The sequence below is a fragment of the Mytilus trossulus genome, chromosome 3 (assembly GCF_036588685.1).
Source record: "Mytilus trossulus isolate FHL-02 chromosome 3, PNRI_Mtr1.1.1.hap1, whole genome shotgun sequence".
Lineage (NCBI taxonomy): Eukaryota > Metazoa > Mollusca > Bivalvia > Mytilida > Mytilidae > Mytilus > Mytilus trossulus.
In genome coordinates, this window is record NC_086375.1 from 54,412,325 (window position 1) to 54,437,470 (window position 25,146).

The window sequence follows — 25,146 nt, forward strand, 5'->3', positions numbered from 1 at the left end:
ACAATATAAAATGATGATCACTTGACAAATAAATGAGGAATGAGTTCCAGAACAACATGTAAGACTAACATTAAAGTATATCCGACTAAAACTGACGTTCGGTCTTTACTACATCTTCATCCCAAAAAAGCTCGCTATATTTTTCCTTTTTGGTCTTTTGTTCGAGCCTATATATTGACCTCTAGATATCTTTCAATTACATCCAGTTTGGTGTGTGTTGATGTTTGATAGTTGTAAATATAAGGAAAAAGTAACCGAATAAGGAAATGAAAATTTAATAAGGAAAAAGAAATCAAATAAGGAAACAGAAACCGAATAAGGAAAAAGAAACCGAATAAGGAAATAGAAACCGAATGAGAAAATAGAAACCGAATGAGGAAATAGAAACCGAAAAAGGAAATAGAAAATGAATAAAGAATCAGAAATCGAATAAGGAAATGTAAATCGAATAAGGAATTGAAAATCAAATAAGGAAATAGAAACCGAATAAGGTAATAGAAAACGAAAAAGGAAATGAATATTGAAAAAGGAAAAAGAAGCCGAATAAGGAAATGAAAATCGAATCAGGAAATGGAAATCGAATAAGGAAATAGACACCGAATAAGGAAATGAAAATCGAATCAGGAAAAAGAAACCAAATAAGGAAATGATAATCGAAAAAGGAAAAAGAAAACGAATAAGGAAACAAAACAAAAAATTGAAAAACTTATTGAGGAAAAAAAAAATTTGAGAAAAAAAAATTTTGAGGAAAAAAAAATTTGAGGAAAAAAAAATTGAGGAAAAAAAAATTTTGAGGAAAAAAAATTTGAGGAACAAAATTTTCAGGAAAAAAATATTTGAGGAAAAAAAAATTTTGAATGACAAAAAATATTGAATATCGAAGAAGGAAATGGAAACCGAATAAGGAAATGAATATCCAATAAGGAAATGAAAATCCAATAAGGAAATGGAAACTGAATAAGGAAATAGAAACCGAATAAGGAAAAAGAAACCGAATTAGGAAATGAAAATCCAATAAGGAAATGAAAATCCAATAAGGAAATGGAAACTGAATAAGGAAATGGAAACTGAATAAGAAAATAGAAACCGAATAAGGAAATCAAAACTGAAAAAGGAAAAAGAAACCGAATGAGGAAATGGAAATCGAATAAGGAAATGGAAATCGAATAAGGAAACGAAAATCCAATAAGGAAATAGAAACCGAATAAGGAAATAGAAACTGTATAAGGAAATGAAAATTGAATAAGGAAAAAGAAACCGAATAAGGAAACGAAAAAAAAAATTGAACAACTTTTTGAGGAAAAAAAAATTTTGAGGAAAAAACATTTTGAGGAAAAAAAAAATTTGAGGAAAAAAAAATTTGAGGAAAAAAATTTTGAAGGAAAAAAAAAAATTCAGTTTGGACTTGTAATATTTTTCAAAAATTTGAATATCGAAAAAGGAAATGGAAACCGAATAAGGAAATGAAAATCCAATAAGGAAATGGAAACTGAATAAGGAAATAGAAACCGAATAAGGAAATAGAAACCGAATAAGGAAAAAGAAACCGAATAAGGAAATAAAAATCCAATAAGGAAATGAAAATCCAATAAGGAAATGGAAACTGAATAAGGAAATAGAAACCGAATAAGGAAATAGAAACCGAAAAAGGAAAAAGAAGCCAATTAGGAAATGGAAATAGAATAAAGAAATGGAAATCTAATAAGGAAATGAAAATCCAATAAGGAAATAGAAACCGAAAAAGGAAATGAACACTGAAAAAGGAAATGAACATTGGAAAAGGAAATGAACATTGAAAAAGGAAAAAGAAACCGAATAAGGAAATGAAAATTGAATAAGGAAATGGAAATCGAATAAGGAAATGGAAATCGAATAAGGAAATAGAAACTGTAGAAGGAAATGAAAATTGAATAAGGAAAAAGAAACCGATTAAGGAAACGAAAAAAAATGAAAATTTTTTTGAGGAAAAAACAATTTTGAGGAAAAAAATTTTGAGGAAAAAAAAATTTGAGGAAAAAAATTTTGAAGGAAAAAAAAAATCAGTTTGGACTCGTCATATTTTTCAAAATTTGAATATCGAAAAAGGAAATGGACACCGAATAAGGAAATGAAAATCCAATAAGGAAAGGAAAATCCAATAAGGAAATGGAAACTGAATAAGGAAATAGAAACCGAATAAGGAAAAACAAACCGAATAAGGAAATGAAAATCCAATAAGGAAATGAAAATCCAATAAGGAAATGGAAACTGAACAAGGAAATAGAAACCGAATAAGGAAATAGAAACTGAAAAAGGCAATGAATATTGAAAAAGGAAAAAGAAACCGAATTAGGAAATGGAAATTGAATAAGGAAATGGAAATCCAATAAGGAAACGAAAATCCAATAAGGAAATAGAAACCAAATAAGGAAATAGAAACCGAAAAAGAAAATGAACATTGAAAAAGCAAATGAACATTGAAAAAGCAAATGAACATTGAAAAAGCAAAAAGAAACCGAATAAGGAAATGAAAATCGAATAAGGAAATGGAAATCGAATTAGGAAATGGAAATCAAATAAGGAAATAGAAACTGTATAAGGAAATGAAAATTGAATAAGGAAAAAGAAACCGAATAAGGAAACGAAAAAAAAAATTGAAAAACTTTTTGAGGAAAAAAAAATTTGAGGAAAAAAAATTTTGAGGAAAAAAAAAATTGGGGAAAAAAAAATTTTGAGGAAAAAAAATTTGAGGAAAAAAATTTTGAAGGAAAAAAAAATATTGAGGAAAAAAAAATATTGAGGAAAAGAAATTTTGAAGGAAAAAAAAAATTTATTTTGGACTTTGAATATCGAAAAAGGAAAAAGGAACCAACTTGTGTCTGGTAAATTTAAATAGGTCAAACAAAGTATATAACTTATACAGTTAATTGCAACATATTCTCTACAGATGACTCTTTGGTCAAATGCTTAAGTAGTAACCCTCTATAAAGAAAATCATGATTAATTTAATCAAACTCATATCAACCATCACATATAAACGGCAGATGGAAGTGCTGTTGGAATAGTGCTATCTCAAAATGGCAGGTACACAATAATCTATATAATCTAATAACGCGCAACACTAAGTAACATTTTGCATCCAGTAGTGTGGATAAAGAGAAGTTTTTAAGGGTGTCGTAATGATAAATGAACACCTCTTAATTAGCATGGATATCTGAATAACTATAAAAGAGTAAACGTCTATACTGATTTCGGACTTAAATCCTATATCTCATGTCTATGTTTTAATTGGTTAAATTTTTATGAACTCAAATTGATGCTTCGTTGCATCCTAAATAGGCATAAATAAAGTATTCACCATCGGACGTTAAGCACACACAAATCTATAAATCACATAATGTTAACAGTATGTGGAGAGAATTGTAATACGCTATGTCGATCATGTTTATAAGATGAATGGCTTTTTTTTTCAGATATTTTTCGGAATTTGTATATACTGGGTACCAGAGAAAGATTAGACTGAGGTGACTATGATTGGTATTATGTAACTATATCGTTACTTATCGTATTATTTTCATATATTTTTCGGTGATTTTCATGTCAGATGATTTAGTTCTTTTATATACGGAGATACATTATTGTCCATTACCATCTAAAATCGTATGTATGAATAACTTTTGAATTGTACATTTACCTCAGATTGATGACAAGATATTCCGTACTCTAATGCATCGTTAACACAAAATATTGAAAATTAACAGTTTCGTTTTGCAAAACTATACTGCATATTGAACAGATATTCTTGTATGCAAACTGAATACTGAAAGAAAAGTAAATTTCGATCTAGTCAAACCAATTCAACTTCTAGTATCGTGGTGTCAAATCAACGTGACAACTTCAGTCTTTTTGTTGCTTAAAAAATTATCTAACACTCAAAACAATACATTTATGGTTAAATTTATGTAAGATTATAATTTTCTGGTCTTATTGAGATTTGATTTGTTTTCTTTTTCAGAATAACTATTTGATCCAGCACAGAGTTTACATGAAATAGACAAATAATTCATAAACATGGAAGACTCATTAATATATATATTTTAATTGATTGTTTGGTGGTTCTTGGTTTAATTTGACACGTAAACATTCTTGTTGCTGCGTTTTGGCAACACTTCTTTTTAATCAGTTTAATTTCGTAACTTCTATGTGGTGGCACGGTAGTATTTCCTGGCCATAAGGGATAATGATAGCCTTTTTAGAATTTTCACCACTTTCTAACACTGCAAAAAATTCTACATTCACAGTTAACTGAAGTACTTTCATTTTACCATTCAGAAATGAATTTGGATATGTACCATGACCGTTTACTTTTTTTGCTATTTTTAAAATCCTAAGGCCACTAGTACTTTTAGGTCTTTTATGGTGCAGTGAATGCAAAATTTTAAAAAATTCTCATAAATTCATTTTCATCTGTATATAAAATTATTTCATATTTTTCTACACCTGATTCATCACTCAGTTTGGGAAAGTATGTTCAGTTGATACTGTATTTTTTGTCCAATCACACTGTTTAGATACATTTACCTAAGTAGGGTACACAAAAGAGCAACCTAAATTCTGGAAAGCAAATACTACCGTGCCACCATGTCGATCTCACATAACATTCCGTTTGAATGATATACGATAACCATATGGTCACAAGCTGTTTTTATGTATTATCAAATTTCTGCATGAAATACGGATTTTTTTGTGTTAATAAACTTTGCTGTGACAAAATGTTACAAATTATTATACAAATAATAATACAAATGTCTGATTCCTTTCACTGATTTGGCTACCTTTTTTGCATTTCTTGGATTTTAGCTCTTCATTTTTACCTCACCAGGCCCGAAGGGCCAAGTGAGCTTTTCCCATCATTTGGCGTCCGTCGTCGGTCGTCCGGCGTATGTTTAACAAAAATCTTCTCCTTTAAAAATACTGGGCCAAATTTAACCAAACGTACCCATAACCATCATTAGGGTATCTAGTTTAAAAAATGTGTCCGGTGACCTGGTCAAACAACCACGATGGCCGCCACAGCTAAAAATAGAACTTGGGGTAAAATGCAGTTTTTGGCTTATTACTCAAAAACCAAAGCATTGAGAGCAAATCTGACGTGGGTACAATTGTTCATCAGGTAAAGATCTATCTGTCCTGAAATTTCAGTTGACCCCTTTAGGAGTTTTTGCCCTTTATAGTCAATTTTTAACCATTTTTCGTAAATGTTAGTAATCTTTTACAAAATCTTCTCCTCTGAAACTACTGAGCCAAACTTAACCAAACTTAGCCACAATAATCATTTGGGTATTTAGTTTAAAACCTGTGTCCGGTGACCCAGCCAACCAACCAAGATGGCCGCCACAGCTAAAATAGAACATAGAGGTAAAATGCAGTTTTTGACTTATAACTCAAAAACCAAAGCACTTAGAGCAAATCTGACGGGGAACAATTGTTCATCAGGTAAAGATCTATCTGCCCTGAAATTTTCAGATGAATCAGACAACCTGTTGTTGGGTTGCTGCGCCTGAATTGGAAATTTTAAGGAAATTTTGCTATTTGTGGTTATTATCTTGAATATTATTATAGATAGTGATAAACTGTAAAAAGCAATAATGATTAGCAAAGTAAAATTTACAAATAAGTCAAATGACCGAAATGGTCAGTTGATCCCTTTATGAGTTATTGCCCTTTATAGTCTTTTTTAACAATTTTTCGTAAATCTTAGTAATCTTTTACAAAAATCTTCTTCTCTGATACTAGGGGGCCAAATTAAACCAAACTTGGCCACAATCATCATTTGGGTATTTAGTTTTAAAATGTGTGGCGTCACCCGGTCAACCAACCAAGATGGCAGCCACGGTTAAAAATAGAACAGAGGGGTAAAATTCAGTTTTTGGCTTATAACTCAAAAACCAAAGCATTTGAAGCAAATCTGATATGAAGTAAAATTATTTATCAGGTCAAAATCTATCTGTCCTGAAATTTTCAGATGAATCGGACAACTCGTTGATGGGAGCTGCCCCTGAACTGTAAATTTTGAGGAAATTTTGCTGATTTTGGTTATTATCTTGAATATTATTATAGATAGAGATAAACTGTAAAAAACAATACATGTTGGCAAAGTAAGATCTACAGATAGGTCAACATGACCAAAATTGTCAGTTGACCCCTTTAGGAGTTATTGCCCTTTATAGTCATGTTTTAACCATTTTTTCGTAAATCTTAGTAATTTTTTACAAAATTCTTCTCCTCTAAAACTACTGAGCCAAGTAGATTATAGATAGAGATAATTGTATGAAGCTAGAATGTTCAGTAAATTAAGATGTACAAACACATCGCCATCACCAAAACACAATTTTGTCATGAATCCATCTGCGTCCTTTGTTTAATATTCACATATACCAAGGTGAGCGACACAGGCTCTTTAGAGCCTCTATTTTATATAAGCTTTGGATTTTAAATATTTTGGCCATGAGCATCACTGAAAATACATGTATTTTCGAATTGCGCATCTGGTGCAGGAAGATGGGTACCCTTAATGTTATTGTGTTACTGGGTCGATGCCTCTGCTGGTGGAGTGTTAGTCCCCGAGGTAATCACCAGCCCAATAGCCAATACTTCGGTACTGGCATGAAAATACGTTTCTTTTGTTTTATTAAAATTTGCTGCAATTAAATGTTAGAAATTACTATAAATTGAGGAATGTTTCTCCCTCATGCAAAGCTCTAATTACTTTCACGGATTTTGCTATACTTTTTGGACCTTCTTTAACTTTTATATAAGCTTTGGATTTCAAATATTTTGGCTACGAGCATCACTGAAGAGACATGTATTGTCGAAATGCGCATCTGGTGCAGGAAGATTGGTACCGTTTATATTATTCTGGTCAGTGGATAGTAAAAAAAAGCAGAAAAAAGTTGATTCAAACTCGGAGGAAAATTCAAACCGAAAAGTCCATAATCAAATGGCGAAATCATAAACTCAAACATATCAAACGAATGAAAAACAACTCTCATATTCCTGACTTATTTAGGACATTAATATGTTTTTTTTTTGCTATACCTTTCACTTGTATGACAGTGGCATAAACATTCCATTATATTGATAACGATATGTGAACAAAACAAACAGCCATAGTGAGTAACACTATCAACATTAGGGTACATCAGTCAACTCTGAGCTATTATCTCAATCACAATAAACAAAAGTAACAAAATATGTAACATAGAAACATAAAGAGGTATAGAGACAAAGCACATAAGCAAAACTAATATGTATAAGAATATAGAAAATTACCAAAACACAAGTCACGTCATATGTAACATAGCAACACAAATAGACATATATACAAAGTACATTAGCAAATCGAGGTTTTTGCAGCTAGCAACTCAATGAGGTTACGCTCATTTAATTGTTTTGTGCTATTTTTCACAGATGTATTTGCATCACATTGAATGAGGTGTACCGTAAAAAGGAAAATGATAAACTTATTAATGTGTTACATTATTTAAACATATAACTCTCTACTTAAAACCAATATTTGAAGATTTCATGATTTTAAGACAAATTTACAAATTTCGTCATGGAAACGGATCTGATTACACTTCTGAAGCACCTGTGATTATCCCGAGTTTTCGCTGAGCTCCTCGGGCTCAGTCTTTATTTTTCTATGTCGTGTATTGTGTTTTTGTTGTGTGTCGTTTCGTTTTCTTTTTTTAGAAAGGAGTGTTGGTTTGTTTTCGACTTATGAAATTTTATCACGTTCTATACAAATGATCATCAGTTTTGGAAATATTCATTCAATAATATTTCGGAAATATTAAGACATTCATGCAATATTTTGTCAATAAAAAAAGTAAGTGTTTTGCACATCCTCCCATGAACACACATTTTTCATGAGTTTTTGTTTAATTATTAAACAACAAACCATTTAAAATATATTTCGCTGATTTTACGGATAAAAATTGCATCGATACCAACATCGAACATATATGTAATCAATGATGTATATACCTCTATATCACAACAATAAACAAAAATAACCAGTAAATCATATTTATAGAATACAAATAAATTGATGAAAATCTAAATATTACATAACGGTATCACAGCATATTTAAGACAGGACGGAAGTAAAGTCTGCATATGTTCTTGTAAAGATAACAAAAAATATATCATAACAGGTTTCTGTTATATGTAGAGATACTGTAAAGGCACCCAGGTTATCTAAAAGAAACAAAAAGAGAAGAAATATTACGCTTAACTAACTGATTGAATATACGCACAGAAGGCAAAGGGTGTACAACAACAAAAAATAATTCTTCTTGTTGACTTCAAAATTGAGTTCTGGTATCTCCGATAAATGGTAATCATTGATTTTGCAATATCAGAAGAAATACATAATATGCAGCTTTTTTATGGAGTAAACGTAATGCTTTATATTGTGTCGAGAAGCTGATATTTTAAAATCGATCTTTATGACGTTAGTCATGAACTGTGTTTCATAACAGTACAGGAACAATTATCGTATAAATGGGCAAAATAAGTTGCGAATTACTTGTTAATAAAGATTTTCAATAAATGACATATGTACGTAACTCGACGTACGGACCTAATGAAACATGATTGAATTCAAGTGTAAACAAAGTGTTCCAATACTTTCAAAATCACACACTGGCAGTTTCGTCCCTATAAAATAATCATGACAAAAACTGATAGAAAATCTAGCATTTTTATTTATCATGTAGTTTTTAGGATTCCCGTCCTTATTTTCACTGAGATAAGATCATGTTTAAACACACGTATCCCATACCCATCAAACGTCCGATGGTTTGTAATATGATTAGTATTATCAATTCATTTTGCTTAGTGAACGCCATATTATACATTTGTTCTGTCTCTCTTTAAGAGTTTATCTACTTTTAATTATATTTGTTGTTAGGAAAACGATGTGTTTCTGACAACTTTAGAAATATCAAAACATAAGATTGTCCCATTCAGTCTCTCTGTGAGATGGAACACAGAGAGCATAACTGGGAACCAGTATGTAGACAAAATTAATTTTCTATGAATATTCAAGATCTCCCCAAAAGAGGCATGTTTTGAGAAACAGCTGTATTTACAAATTGCAACCTATACAGATATCTATTCAAATAGAAAACTCTCTAAAATCAGTTTTTCTCGCATGAATACTCATTATCAGAATTATAGTCTTAAAGAAATCACTGTGTATATACTCTAAGTTTTTCTTTACTTTACATTTTATACCCCCTCCCCTGTTTCAATGTTTTAAAGAATTTGAAAACAAAACTTTATTTACTGCCAGCTTACCCTATTTGCATATTTTCTGATAAAATAAAATGCCTAGAACCTACTTAAAACTGTTTATATAACATATTGAAAGCATATCAGAATACTAGAAATGTAATGTTTAGCAGTCAATCATTTCAACATTCTAGATAATATAAATTATCCAATCCAGCCTCTGTTTCCAGTCCACATCTTACTGTTTGCCTATTTGTCAATTAAAGAACACATTGTCTGCCTTAAAATATCAATTTAGAATTCTTGTCACAACAGTATCATCTGTAACCATATATCTGACACAATATAGCTAATATATATACTAGAAAGGTTCAAACAAAGCCATATTTGCAACAGTTGTATGTATGCAGATACCAGTCCGAGATATACATTCACTTAAAGTATTGAAGAGATAATTTGCTAACATCTGATTTTGCATAACTTCCAGTTATTGTTTTCTATATCAAGAACTTTAAAATCATTAAATCATAGCATTTACAATTTAAATTGTTTGTTTTATGACCCAGGGGGTAGGCAATTTTCTATGTTTTTGCCCTTGGGTCTTAAATTTCCTAAATCATTCTGCTGTTTCTAGCAATTTGGAATATTAAGTACATATTCACGATAGAACACACTATTGTAAGTTTTCTTGAGTAAACTTTACATACTGTAAAATGTGAATTTATGCTGAGTGATTATATTTAAGGCCCAGTATTTTACCATTCTCATTAAATATTTATAAAACTTCTTATTTGAGTTAATTTTTTTTTAAATCTGAGAAATCAAGCAAATTTAGTTAAATATTGAATGCTCCCCTTTTTCACCCTATGAACAGATATTTATTCAAATAGAAAACTCTCTAAAATGCGTTTTTCTCACATTAATTCTCATTTATCAGAATCATAGTTTTTAAGAAATCACTGTGTATGCTATAAGTTTTTCTTTACTATACATTTTATACCCCCTCCCCTTTTTCAGTTATTTACAAAGTGGAACATAAAGCTAGATTTATCATTCTACCTAACAAAACTTCAAGCTAAAATTTATCCATGTCGTTTTTATACGTATTTGTATAAGTTAAACAACAATATTCGAGAAAAGTTAATTAAGAGCAATGACGTTTAATCACGCATGCTTTGTACGGGCTCTTCTTAAAATACTTGCATAATCAAAATTAAATACACGGTGGCAAAAAAAAACCTGATTTAGTAAAATGTAATCATAATTTGTCCTCATATAGAAAAATGGATGAGATATTAGGGTATATGGAAAAGTATATTTGTATCCCTTTTCTTGTACATCAAATTCCAATAGACGTTTTAAAGAAGCAAGATCGCTCCATCGATCTTCTTCTTAGATTTACCACCAAAAATAACTTTCGCTTTAGTAAACCAGTCATAGAACTTCAAAAGGTTTTTCGATTAATAACAGCTACCAAAACAATAATAAGTCAACTTAATTTTGTGTTTTTGTTATTTCGTAAGGTGTTGATTTCAATGTTTCAGATTGTTTTTACTAGAAAAAAAATCACTTTACTTATTGTTGAATGCCGTACAGTGATGTCAATTTATGTGTCATTTGGTCTCCCATAAATAGGTGTCTTATTATACCACATCTTTTTATATTGTTTTGTTAGATAGGTAAGCAAAGGATAATTTTTAAAATCATTTAACGCAATGCCAAATTTCAATTTCAGAGATATGGCAGAAAATCAGAATGCAAACGCCCGAAAGGTACTAATACGATATAATAAAATATTAAAGCTTAATATAAAAGTCTTCATGAGAATCGCTTTGGCTGTCTTTTACTTGAACGTTTACGGTTCCAATCAGTTTAGTCAATCTCTTTGGTTTGCTCTTCAATAATATATATTATATATAGCACCATAATACTTTCCACAGAACTTAACCAAAAGTTAGTGTGCAATAATATAGGGTTATTGCATGAATATTCCCCAATATTCATGCAATAACCCTTTTATTGTATAGCAATATAATATTTGAAAGTAAAAAATGGGTTTAAACTAAGATTTTGTCGTTGATGACCTCATGAATTTTGAAGATTTATTGCACTAGTGCAATATTATAATTTATTGCACGCTAACTTTTGGTTACTCTCTGTTAGAAATATTATATTGCTATACAATAAATTCTTATATTGCAAAAGTGCAATAAATCTTCAAAATTCAGAACGTCATCAACGTTTAAATCTAAGTTTAAACCAATTGTTACTTTGAAATATTATATTGCTATACAATAAAAGGGTTATTGCATGAATATTTGGGAATATTCATGCAATAACCCCATATTCCAGTGAAATAAATATGTGTACGATATCTTTTTTAATGCCGTTACAAAGTAAAAACTTAAATTACTGGTAGTATTTACCTGCTTTCGTCCCCCATCATTAGACAACAGCAGACAATCTGAAATAATACAAAATCGTTGACTTAAATTATTAATAGTAACACCTGAACCAGGTATATGGCATACGAGGTAACGCGGGGCTATATACAAAAAAATCAAGAAAGACACCAACAAAAAACGATAAATTGGAAACTAAATTTAACAATAACGTTAATAACAGTAGTGTAGTAAAATTATGTAGTTGATAGTGCATACCATATAAGTATAGTTTACACTTTCTTGGTAATGTAAATTTGGGTAGACATAAATGCAAAACACAGAAGGTACATACTACTCCGTTATCTGTATTATTCGTTGAACAGTTCAGAAGCTATAAAAATGTTAAAAAAATACCTCTTACATATATGCATTAATATAGTGAATTCTGGAGAGATGTTTATCATAATACAAGTTCTCTTTTTTTCCCGTTCGTAGTTTGAAATATTAAGTCAGTTTTTTAAAAGTAATAATAACCTTTTTGCTGTGCAGAAGTCAAACCGTTTGTTCCCGTAGGATATTCAATTGAACTCATAATCCAAATGCCAGTGTTCCGTGTAGCAATATAATAAGAAGTTGACTTCGAGGGAGATGTTCCAGTAAGAAATTATTATAAAATGATAATGAACACTTACACCAATAGCCAATACAATTGGTCCTAAAATTATAACGGCTATAACTGCTAACAGCCAATTCCACCATTTCCAGTCAGTAGTATCAGGCATACATCTGTTATATATACCAAATAAAGATAAACCAGATATATTGCTTATTTGTAGCAGACAATATTTGGGTGCTTTTTTACACATCGTGGTGGTTTTTAATCAAACAATAAAGAACTATTACCTTATTTTTATAACAGAATACAAAATCAAAATTCCAAGTTAACTATATTTATATGAAGTTATAATAAAACCAAACAAATTCTTCTAAAATTTTCACAAAAATATTCACCCAAAAAAAAACCAAAACCAAGCGTTTAAAAATGCAAATTATGAATCAAATTCCCTTGAACATTTTGATTAAGTTAGATACATTTTGACATGAAAAGTCAAGTCTGATAGGCATTTTACGTTCAAATCTTTTGATTTTACAATTTATGTCAATACCCATATCACTTTTCAAGTAGCTGTTGTTTACATGATGATTAAAACGTATTATTCATATTCGTTTGTATACCTACAAATACTGAACTGCACATACTTGAATGCATAACAATAAGAAAATATTCATAACAGCTTTAAAAATGAATTTAGTTCAAATGTAATAAAAATCTTCGTTTTTTTAAGGTAACAGTAGAAAAACAACTCATATGAAATGTCCGTTGTCATCAGACCAAATAAGAAATGATAGCAAGTGAATAACTAGGGGCAATAGAAAAATCTCAAAATTCAATCTAAAGAAACAGCGTTTTAATCTGATTATTTATCTTTTTATGACTTTTCATGATGTTATTTTAGACATAGCTTTTTCTCCTAAAGGTCATTGGTTTTCTAGGGACATTCTGTCTTTTATTTCTTTACTCTTGAAAGTAGGGAGTGATCGCTTACTTTTATATATGTAACGGAAATTTCTTTATGTTTATACTTGATGTTTGTAAGTGTTCGTATTCAAAACTCTATTGCTTTGATTTTATACTGAGTGAAAACAATTATGAGTTGTTTAGTTGTATTTCTTTTTGCATGGCAACACAATTAAGAGAGAAGGACTTGTTAATGTGTAAGTTTTGACGAGTTATGAAACATTTGCTATCCTTGCACATCCTTTATAAATGGCGATAAAATTAAGAGAGAAGGACTTGTTGATGTATAAGTTTTGACGAGTAATAGAAACATTTGCTATCTAAGCACATCTAGATTATTCTGAGCTTCTTTTTTTATCATGATGGTGCTAAACAAATTCACCATAGATATCAGGACTAAATTTAGTGTATACGCCAGATGCGAATTTCGTCTACAAAAGACTCATCAGTGACGTTCGATTCCAAAAAAGTTAAAAAGGCCAAATAAAGTACGATAAAGTAAATGAAGGAGAAAACTCAGGTTTGTCTCTTCGTAGATTTATTTACTGTTGCTGATAAGCTAACTTGAGAAACTATTTTTGATGTGTAATCTTAATATATAACATGCAAAGCTTTATAAATATTCATACTGACGTTAAGTTTCCCTTAATTGTGTGACACTGAATGCAATTTACTCTTTAAACAAGGGCTACTAGTATATTGCGTAGGTAGAGACGAATAAACTTATTTCTGTTTACCCTTTTTCTTTTACAGTTACAACTTCTGGACGATTCTGGTTAATGACAACTACAGACTGTTGCTGCTGTTGCTGTTGCATCGGTGGGTGGCCATACCCTGGATGAGGTGCATATCCAGCATGGGGATGTGGCGCATATCCAGCGTGAGGTGGTGGTGGGTAACCACCATGTGGATGTGGCTGTTGTCCCGATGGATAAGGTGGTGGCTGGTCACCTGCAGGCGGATACTGACCTGGAAGCTGATAAAAAAAAAAAAAATAACATACTTGATAAATCAAATTAATACTAATTGTTTGTTAGAATCTAGACATTTTTGATATTATGTGTTATATAATTTAATTTGCAATTCATTACAATTATACAAATATATAATTTACATCACTGTTAAATATGTGACTTGCAATTGTTCTACGAAAACCTCTTGATAATCAATCGATTTCATGTTCTCTCGAGTAAAGGTTCAGGTCCTAATCTAAAACAATACTTCCAATGAGTTATAAAATTATGACCGTATTGGTGAACAACATGAAAATAAACAAACGATGATGTTAATTCGATTTGTATATAACATCGTTAGTAATAATTTGTTTCAATGTTAAAAGGGAATAATATTGAAACTAGGGTATACACATTTATTTCATTTTGGTGCGTGTGGTAACGGTCTATAACACTGATCACACACAAAAAAATCAGCCATCTTGTTGCTACATAATTTGAAGAAACTGAACTAAACTATTTTTTTGAAATTAGCATTCAAAAATGTAACAAACAAAATAAGACTCATTGTGTCTAATTCGTAGATAATGTTTCTTTCAATCAAATGTAAAATTCACTGATCATATAAACGGTTAAATTATAATAATCAAAGTGACTATTTTAAAGAGTATACTAATATCCACTTTATTTTGGTTTTGGGGGACAGTTTTCTCATTGCCAATAATACCACATATCCTTATTATAATATAGAAATCAGCACCAAGTCTTTAAAGATGGCATATTTTGGAGTTAATATTGAGTCACTGATAAGGTCTTTGCGTCGGAACTAAACACATTTATTCTAAAAACAGTTGTTGGCATGACACGGGTTATGTTCTTCTCATATATGTTATGATGGTATGATACTAAACCCCTAACGGGAAGGATTGTGCCTGATGTTCATATGATGAAATCATAATCTTTCAGTCAGTTTAATTGAAGTCTGGAGCTGGCATGTCAGTTAACTGCTAGTAGTCTGTTGTTATTTGTGTATTATTGTCATTTTGTTTATTTTCTTTGGTTACATCTTCTGACATCAGACTCGGACTTCTCTTGAACTGAATTTTAATGTGCGTATTGTTATGCGTTTACTTTTCTACATTGGTTAGAGGTATAGGGGGAGGGTTGAGATCTCACAAACATGTTTAACCCCGCCGCATTTTTGCGCCTGTCCCAAGTCAGGAGCCTCTGGCCTTTGTTAGATTTGTATTATTTTAATTTTAGTTTCTTTTGTACAATTTGGAAATTAGTATGGCGTCATTATCACTGAACCAGTATATATTTGTTTAGGGGCCAGCTGAAGGACGCCTTCGGGTGCGGGAATTTCTCGGTACATTGAAGACCTGTTGGTAACCTTCTGCTGTTGTTTTTTTATTCGGTCGAGTTGTTGTCTCTTTGACACATTCCCCATTTCCATTCTCAATTTTACCATCAAGAAGTCTTATTATGCTTAAAACTGTACTTGAGTAACGGAATATAACTTTAATCTTATTTATGGTCTTGAACTTAGATCGTAGTATCAGTACAGAACTATGTTGATGTTTTCAGAAACTTATGCTCTAGAACTCGGACAATCACTTTGATCTTTTCTGTTTTTAATTAATCTTAAACGAGAGTTTTAAAAGATTCCTTGATCGTGTATGTCGTTTTTCTAGGTTCCTGGTTTCTGTCATGACCTTGTTCACTTTTGAACTCTCTTACACTTATTAATGAAATTTTAAATAAGAAAGTGATTCAACTTACCTGTGCCATGTTTTTCCTAAAACGTAAAAGCTAATGTAGAACAAATATACAATACTATTGAATGAGTTTGGAGATACATCTTAGTATATGTTTATTGCAAATTTGTACTTATGATTTACGAAATGTATAATGTGTATATTGAAAGTGTAAAATAATTAATGACTCTAAGAAAGTTCCCTATTCACAAATTAAAATAAAAAATTCAAGCACATCAAAAGAATTCAATATTTCTGACTTGGTCTCGCTGAAATGCGATGGTCTGCTCCGAAGTGCGATGGTCCATTCGCTGATGGTCTATAAGAAGTATGATGGCTGTTATTACTTTGATTTGTATATAAGGAAGTATATAATTCATGACCTATATTGTTCATTGATTTCTTTCACATCAGCCGTATACATTTTGTCGCGGGGTTTGTATCGGTTTTTTTTTTTATTAAAAGTACTATTTGCGTATCAAACAACTACGACATTTTACAGTCATTGCAATAAGTACTTGCATTAAAAGAAAGTAACATATATTTCTCTAATTCTTCGTGAATTTATTCCTTTCAGCACCCAAATTATACAAAAATTTAATCAATGTGTGGTTCATTTGATCTCAGTTCATCATTGGTTAAAATCCGATAATGACGTCGATATTTTTTTTGCTTTCCTCTGAATTTTCTATTGTGACGGAATGCAAAAAGGCGACCATCCCTGATGTCGTCACATAAAAAACACATCTTTTTGCAGATCATTTGTTAAGAAGAAATAAATGCCTGCATATTGTTTGAAAATCATCAGAGAAACAGATTCAACCACCAAATATTGTGTAATACGATATTTTTCCACTCTCGACAGTTACATTTTAAATATTTAAAACGCTCACCGAGCCTCGCGTTCTAAATTTGAAAATTTAACTGTTTCGAGTGGATAAATATCGTATCACACTCTATTGACCTATTGAACATGTTCACCCCTTGTGATATTTGCTCATAATGCTTGAGTTTTTAGATATAAGCCAAAAACTGCATTTGACCGTTATGTTCTAATTTTAACCATGGCGGCCATGTTTTTGTTTGATCAAAACTTCGAATACAATTCATAAACTATATACCCTAAAGAACATTCACAAACAGTTTGAAGGTAGTTGGCCTTGTAGAAGATTCTTAAAATAGGTTAATGACGAAGACTACGACATTATATTTATTAAAGGATACTTTCATTCCCTTCACAAAATGTCTTTCAACTTACTTAGCATGATTCTGTACACATTGATATACTTACAATACAATTATTGTTAATTACAATCGTCCCCTAAATAAACTCATAGTAGATTCCAGGATTGAAATAAAATACGAAGTTGAAGATAATTGGAACCAAATAGTCTTACAACTTTTGCCAAATACAGCTAAGATTATCTACTTCTGAGGTACACAGCCTAAGTATTTTACACATTCAAAGATGTGTAAAATTTTAATTTATAATTATGACCAATTCATATCAATGATAATTCATGTCAGCAAAGAAATGATGATACCACAGTACTATGTGATATGAATGATAATACTAAGTTATCATTTCGTGCATTATTTACGCCAATTTAACTTAGAATGGAGAAAGTCGAAAAAAGGTATCTTTTATTTTTAGTTAAACGTTCTACGGAATTGGAATATTGAACAATTAAAATTCATAACGATAAAAAAAGACCGGTTAACAACTCACAGAGACACTCCTCTTTCTATAAGTTTAAAGCGTCACGTATGCTATGTATATGTTAAAATATAATTATTACTATTTATGTCCTGACTTATGATATCATAAACATGTAACCGTTAACCGCCAAAAAGTTTATTTGAAACCCGAACAAACATGAAGATCTAGGTACAAAGAAGTCACGTTAGTAACTTAACTATCTAGTTCATTTTTTCAGAGATATAATGTGAAATATAGAAATAGCATGTTTATGAATAGGTGAAAGATTCAATTTTCCAAAAGGGACAAAGAGACCGATAAACCCATTTGAAAAGCAAGAAATAGAACGAAAACACGAACAATAGTCTACATAACACTATACGATCACGATCACAATTGCTCTGAAAGGTAAACACAATCCGCTCCACATATATAAGATTTACTAGTACGTTATTTTGTTTTTTGTTTTTGGGGGATTCAGGGATTACTGTAGTAACGATGCATATTAGAAAATATCATTTTCCGACTGATTAAAATCATTGAATTGAATAATTATAAGGAACACTAGTGCAGTGGATCCTCTTTTACAATAAAATTTTGACTGTTTATTGTAATAAGAGAATGTGTATCTAGTATCATGAACAAATAACCATGATAAAGTTTAAACAAAGAAATATATGTTGCTTTAAATCCCCTTTTTTTTATATTATAAACTGAGAAAATTCATTAAAATAAAATTTCCAAAGAGTTGTCACAACAATTTAGAGCATTTGAAAAAATCTTATCAAAGCAAATCCGCTCGTCTTTATCATTGAAACAAACAAACGAGATATGTTTTTCTATCATAAAGATAGAAATGTAACAAAAACAAATATTTTGAGGTAAATGCTATAATTGCGACCCCATTTATCTTAAAAGTAGCACATGCAAGTACTGTTGTATTACTTATTTGCCGCGATATAGCCTTTTTGTGCTAAAACGGCGGAAAGCAACCAACAATCAAACAATCAATCAATACGTATTTGAACTACCGTGGTCAAAAGCAGCTGAATTGTTTGCTCTTTATTATTCTGTATTGTTGCGTAAAACACACTTTGCTAACATTGGATCTTTAGTACGCCAATTAAGAGAAACAAATTCATGGCATGCTTCTGCTGTTGTGTTTTTTTATTTGGTCGGGTTGTTGTCTCTTTGACACATTCCCCATTTCCATTCTCAATTTTATTCTAATTGCCATTGTTCAAAATTTTAGAATAAAGGCTCAACATATCAAAATTCTAAAAGCGCTGTTTTGGCAGTTCAAAACGGAACCTCTTTTCTATAACAAAATGCAATGTACGATGAACTCTTGGGTGGTATTTTTTAGCCTAAAATCTTGTCTTAATGATATATTTTACGAGTTAGTTTACGATTTCAAATGAAAAAAAAACCATTTCAAATTTGGATTAATATTCACCATATAGCGTACAATTCGTCTTGTTTGCTTAGCCTGATCAAAATTTTTTACACATTTTTATCATAAAACATATTTTATATTATCAAAATAGTTTGCAAATATATAGTGAACATAGTGGTCAGAAAAGGAATTTATTTATCGTTTGGGCTTAATTTCTTCAACAGTATTCTTTGTTTAAATATATAATACGAACGCAGTCTTTTATTTAATATTTTAGTTCTCATAGATGAAAATTAAAATCATATAAAATAGAAATAACTTAAATAAAAATGATAATTTGAAAGAAAAATTAAATTCTTACCTGTTACAAATTTCCTGTCGACGGCCTTACTTCCTTCTTGATTTCGCGGAACTGGGGTCAATTTCAACCCGTAACGGTTACTTTGTTCTTTAATAACCGATATATATCGCTGAATAACAATAAACAAGAACGTGTAAATAATACAAATAAATAAGGATTTAAACATTTTGTTTTTGCATATATTTTCTCTAAACTGCGTGTTGATACATTTAACCACTAGGTATAATTGTAAGGTACCGTATTCTGAGACGTTGACGATTACTCGATTCACTAAATTGCAACCAGAATCAGTTCTAGACATCAAATTTTCATTATTTCATCGGCTGATCTTTAAAAGATTCACAGTCTGGGTTGTTTGGATTTTGAGAAATATCATAACAAGTTTAAAGATAAAGGGAAACAAATGACAATTTCAATACGTTTTTAGTTTTTGTATGCGTTATTTTAAAACAGTAGGGATTCGTGCAATCATCGAACTAGGCATATAAAGGTCAGAATATAGTTTTCATTAAAGAGATAATGACATCACAGTTCGGCAAGTTGACACCCGTCCACAAATAAAGGCGTTGTTTAATTAATATTATTTTATGTAACTGATATATTTATATATATATATATATTTTAAAAATATTACATCATAGTTTCCTCGATCTGATAATAGTTATCAAAGATTAGTACGCCTGACGCGCGTTTCGTCTACATAAGACTCATCAGTGACGCTAATATCAAAATATTTATAAAGCCAGGCAAGTACAAAGTTGAAGAGCATTGAGGATATAAAATTCCAAAAAGTTGTGCCAAATACGGCATTGTATAAATTATTAATTTAGTTGACAGTCTGTCCGTATATGATGAGGATGTATACATATGATAACAAAACCTATTCTCAGTTCAGACACAACACTAAGAGATAGCGAATACGCCCTGCTAGAACCAATTGGGGCTATCTTATTTTGTGATTACTAAACCCTCTCTTTATCATTGCGATCCTTGAAAGTAAAAACTCTTGAATACAATTGTTCTGAAAAAATGTACTGAATATAATTTGTATAGTATAACAAAACAATTAGACACGCGTAAACAAAAAGATTGATTCGACTGTCATACAAGTTAGAGGTTTAGTTAGCTAGGTTTAATCCACCATTTTCTACAAAAAAATGTCTGCACCATGTCAGGAATATGGCGTTTGTTATCTATACGTTTTGATGTGCTTTACCGGTATTTTACAATAGTCAATGTATTTATGAGATTTGAACATCGGTATACTACTGTCGACTTTATATTGCGCGAAAAAAAGATTACTAGTACTTCTAAAAATATTTACTAAATTGACAACATTACATTAAAATTCAGGTTATAAATACTGGATTGTTATCAAATTTATGGTAATTTCAAATTTGGGAAAAAGTATCAAAAAAATCCTTGATTTAAAAGTGTTTTAGAATTATAAATGTCTCGTTCTTTTATGTTTTGTATTAATCAAAGTAAATGTTATATGATTGTCATTAAGACAACTACTTAGAATACACCAAAAATCAATTGAAAACAGATATTTTAAACGAACTATAGTTCACGGAACGACCTTCGTCAAATACCAATATTGATGCAGTATAGTAAGGTCAATCATGGCTTATTTATCAAAAGAAAGACGAATAAGAATGTGTCCCTAGTACACGGATTCCACATTCGCACTATCTTTTTTTTATACTCAGTGGATCTTGAAATGGAGTACAAACTTTATTTGGCATTAAAATTAGAAAGATCATATCAAAGGGAACATGTGTACTAGCTACTACTAGGTTCCAAGTTGATTTGACTTCAACTTCATCAAAAACTACCTCGACCAAAAACTTTTACCTGTAGCGGGACAGACGGACGAACAGATGCACAGACAAGAAAACATAATGCCCATAAATGGGTCATAAAACAACTAGATTTGAATTGATGAACAATAATGGTGTTTGGTAGCCAACGACAGTTTCTGGACTACAAAAGTCTGGCTGTCAACATTCCCATAAGGAATGTTAACAGTGTCAATGTGCTGTGCTTTACAACTTTGTTTCTCTGACGAGTTTTCAAATTATACGGACTACATAAACAGTAATGTCGTACTGACACAAAATAATTTTGAATAAGAACGACTGCTAACATGAAGTGGTTGACAACAACGAAATGGCTTAACTCACAAGAGACGTCTTTTTATGGTCAGATCTTTAGATAACAGAATAATCTAAAGCTATATGAATTTATCGTGTTTATTCCATATTAACACATTGGGACTGCATTCTCCAGTCGGATGATCAATGTAAATCCGGGAACGTTTATCCTGTCGACACATCCAATCTCGGTACGTTTTTTGTTCAAGCGGTTCCCTTGTGAATACTTTTAATTTTGCTTGTTATTTCAAATATATTTACAAGATTTAAACATCGCGAATCTACTGCTGCTTGTAATTTACAATATTTAAAACAAATGAATAGTGTATCATTGATAAAAAAAAAAAAAAGGGCGGTATGGAATGGATGTTCAGACAACTAACCAGTTGGTCCGAGACCGAATATAGTACCAAGAGTTGACAGTGGGTTACCTGTCATATATTTTATACCAAATTTATTTCTCCATGTTTAATGCCTCAAATTGCAAGAAGGGGGGGGGGATTACACCTAAAAAAAGAAGGGTCCAGAATTTAAAAGGAAAGTAGTGATTTGGTCCAGCTGAAAATGGTTAAAAATAAGCAAATAAGTTTTAAAAGAAATGCACTACGAGATAATTGTGGTCTCGGACCAGTTGCAAAATTAGGAGGTAATCATCTAAATACCTGTATATTATCGAGGCCCTCTACATAATGCAAACTATACAAATAGTAATATTTCTAGAAACTTGAAAACATATATATATAATGTCTAAAAATAGCAACAATCAACATTCAATCTAATTAAGCGTGGATCAGTTTGTGAAAATAACAGTTACTGAATTAAAATTATATAAATGTCTAAGAAGGTCTGTTGTCGTGACTCCGTTTTCTAAAGTTATGGTGGTGTCGAGAAACGCAACTTTCTCATTTGAAACTTCAGATGTGAACTTTATCGATTGATGAAAGTTGTTACAGAAATCGAGAAATTTTTGCAGGTGTTCTGCAGTATCGTTCCATTTGATGTCGATGTCATCAATATAACGGAGCCAAGACAAGGGTTTGTATGGTACATTCGAAAGGATGCGTTCTTCGAGACTCCCCATGAAAATGTTGGCAAAAGAAGGTGGCATTTTGGTTCCCATACTGGTACCGTCAACCTGCAAGCAGTGCTGGTCGTTGAAAACAAAATTGTTGTTTTCAAGCACTAGTCTCAGCAACTGAACCAGACAGTCTGTTGGGGAATGTTTATCTTTACGATTGTTCCATACCGGTTCACAAGCGACTATTCCTTCATTTTTGGGAATATTTGTGTACAAAGAAGACACATCCATCGATACCAAAATTGTGTTGTTTGGTAAGGGGTTTAATGAATCCAGTTTCTTCAAATAATCTGTAGTATCTTGAATGTAAGATGGCTTTGTTCTAACATGTGGTCTGAGATGGTAATCCACGAATTCAGATATTTTTTCGGTTGGATGGCCATTTGCAGATACTATCGGTCTTCCTGGAATCCCTTCTTTATTGAATTTTGGGAGCAAGTAAAATCGACCGGCTGTGCAGGTTTCATCAGGGCGTAGATAGTCGTACGTGTCGTCATCAATATGTTTTTGCTGTTCATGTCTGAAAGGACCTCATTAATTTATTTACTTATTCCTTTTGTAGGATCACTTTCTAAATGTTTGTAAAATTTTGTATTTGAAAGCTGACGATTCCCTTCTTCAATGTAGTCGGTTTTGTTGATCACTACAACTGCACTTCCTTTGTCTGCTTGTTTAATAACAATATCATCACGGCTTTTTAAATTATTTATGGCCTGGCTTTCTTGTTCAGAGAGATTCCTTAAACGTTTGCCACTGACTGATGATTTTACTTCAGTTTTAATTGATGATATAAAGGATTCTAAATTGTCGTTCTTACTCCTTGGTGGATTCCATTCGCTTTTCTTTTAAAATCTTGAGATGCACTTGTCCTCTTTATCACTCTCATATTCCGAATCATTCATTCCGGCTTCTTGTAAGTTTTTTTTGTGTTGCCTATTAAAATGTTCTTTTAGGCTAGGGCGTCTATATATATATATATATATACATATTTAATGAACACAAATCATTTAAATTGTATCTGAAAAATGATTTATAGCATTTCCTCTTAAAGAATGCTCTTTGTGGTTCAGAATAATAATTATTTAATTCTATCCTATACTCACCAAAAAGTAATAATGCATATTTTAAGACATTTTGAAAAATTTATAAGTTGGATATTATGTTAAGATATACAACATATTTTAGTCTAAACAACAAAGTCCATATACACATTTGAAGCTGTAATATAATTTCAGGTGAACTATTCCTATAGATAATTCTGATTTTGACTTAAAAATCAATAATGTGATCACTTTTATAAATTTCCTGTTTACAAAAATTTATTTTTTCTAAAAACTAAAACATTTTCTTATCCCAGGCATGGTCCATGATTACCTTAGCCGTATTTGGAACAACCTTTTTGAATTTTGGATCCTCAATGCTCTTCAACTTTGTAATTTTTTTAGCTTTATAAATATTTTAATATGAGCGTCACTGATGAGTCTAAAGTAGACGAAACTCGCGTCTGGCGTACTTAATTATCCTGACACCTGTGATAACTATTTGAGATACATATCAAAAACATTTTTCCAAGATTGATTAAAGTTTATTCAGAAGGAAAGGAATTTTCATAGATTAATAATGTTGGAAAATATGTGTACTTATTTTTTGTTTTTGTCTGAAACATATGTACTGCAAAGCCTTGCAGTATAATGTAATAGTATGGCAAATTAAATAAACTCATCATGGATACTAGTACTAGAATTTAAATTTTGTATTTGCACCAAACGCGCGTATCGTCTTCAAAAGACATATCAGTGACGCTCGAATCCAACAAAAATTTAAAAGCCAACTTAAGTACAAAGATGAAGAGCATTTAGGACCAAAAATTCCTAAATGTTTCGCCAAATACAGCTAAGGTAATCTATTTCGGAGGTAGAAAAGCCTTAATAGTTATAACTATGATAATAATTATCAATGATAATTCTTGTCAATGCCGAAGTTCTGACTACTGGGCTGGCGATACCTTCGGGGAATAAAAACACCACCAGCAGTGGCCAAATATTCAACATAGTTTATGGTGTAATATTTAACAAAATATTCGTATTATTCACAAAAGGAATATTTAAAAAGATTATTATCCTTAACATGTAATGTTAAATCCATTTTTTTTCAAATTATTAATTTCATTTATTACTTATTATTAGAATAAGTTTATGTTATATATCTAGTTAGTTATTGTTTTTTTGCTGATTTTAATTTCAGATTTTTCATATATATGATTATATATAGTTATCAAAAATTTAAAACGGGTTTTTCTTTTAAATAGGTTGTTAGCCTTACCTTATTTTATTTTCCAAAATCAAGACCTACTTCCTCAATAGTTTCACCGAACTGATTAAATGTCAATGACAAGCCTTTGTTTGATATATCGATATGGGCATGCACCCTGGTAAAACATACCGCAATTACCCCCAATAAAAGCGTAACCACGGTGTTGAAATAAATGTTTGAATAAACCGATA

General features: G+C 30.9%; 1 protein-coding gene and 1 long non-coding RNA gene across 2 annotated transcripts in view; one reads left to right on the forward strand and one right to left on the reverse strand.

Moving 5' to 3' along the window:
* LOC134709551 (uncharacterized) overlaps positions 1-4,078 on the forward strand; it is a 30,340-nt gene extending 26,262 nt beyond the window's left edge. Inside the window, exons 3-4 of the long non-coding RNA XR_010105982.1 lie at positions 3,453-3,503; positions 3,995-4,078. This is a non-coding gene — a long non-coding RNA (uncharacterized LOC134709551). The remainder of the gene's footprint in view (positions 1-3,452; positions 3,504-3,994) is intronic.
* A 4,073-nt stretch (positions 4,079-8,151) lies between these two features.
* Positions 8,152-25,078, reverse strand: LOC134709552 (protein SPEC3-like). Its single transcript, XM_063569710.1, has 7 exons — positions 24,965-25,078; positions 19,409-19,517; positions 15,978-15,993; positions 13,980-14,218; positions 12,356-12,449; positions 11,706-11,743; positions 8,152-8,241 (listed from the first exon to the last, which is right to left on the reverse strand). Exons 3-7 carry the CDS (start codon positions 15,984-15,986, stop codon positions 8,238-8,240), a joined length of 384 nt encoding a protein of 127 aa, XP_063425780.1. The 5' UTR covers positions 15,987-15,993; positions 19,409-19,517; positions 24,965-25,078; the 3' UTR covers positions 8,152-8,237.
* Between the last annotated feature and the right edge of the window lie 68 nt (positions 25,079-25,146).

Bases quoted from the DNA above. Each gene is read 5' to 3' on its own strand.
- LOC134709552 (XM_063569710.1), bottom strand. The intron at 12,450-13,979 runs GTAAACAGAAAT...TATATATAACAG, and splicing joins GTAACTGTAAAAGAAAAAGG to ATGTATGCCTGATACTACTG. The intron at 11,744-12,355 runs GTAAGTGTTCAT...GTATTATTTCAG, and splicing joins CAATTGTATTGGCTATTGGT to ATTGTCTGCTGTTGTCTAAT.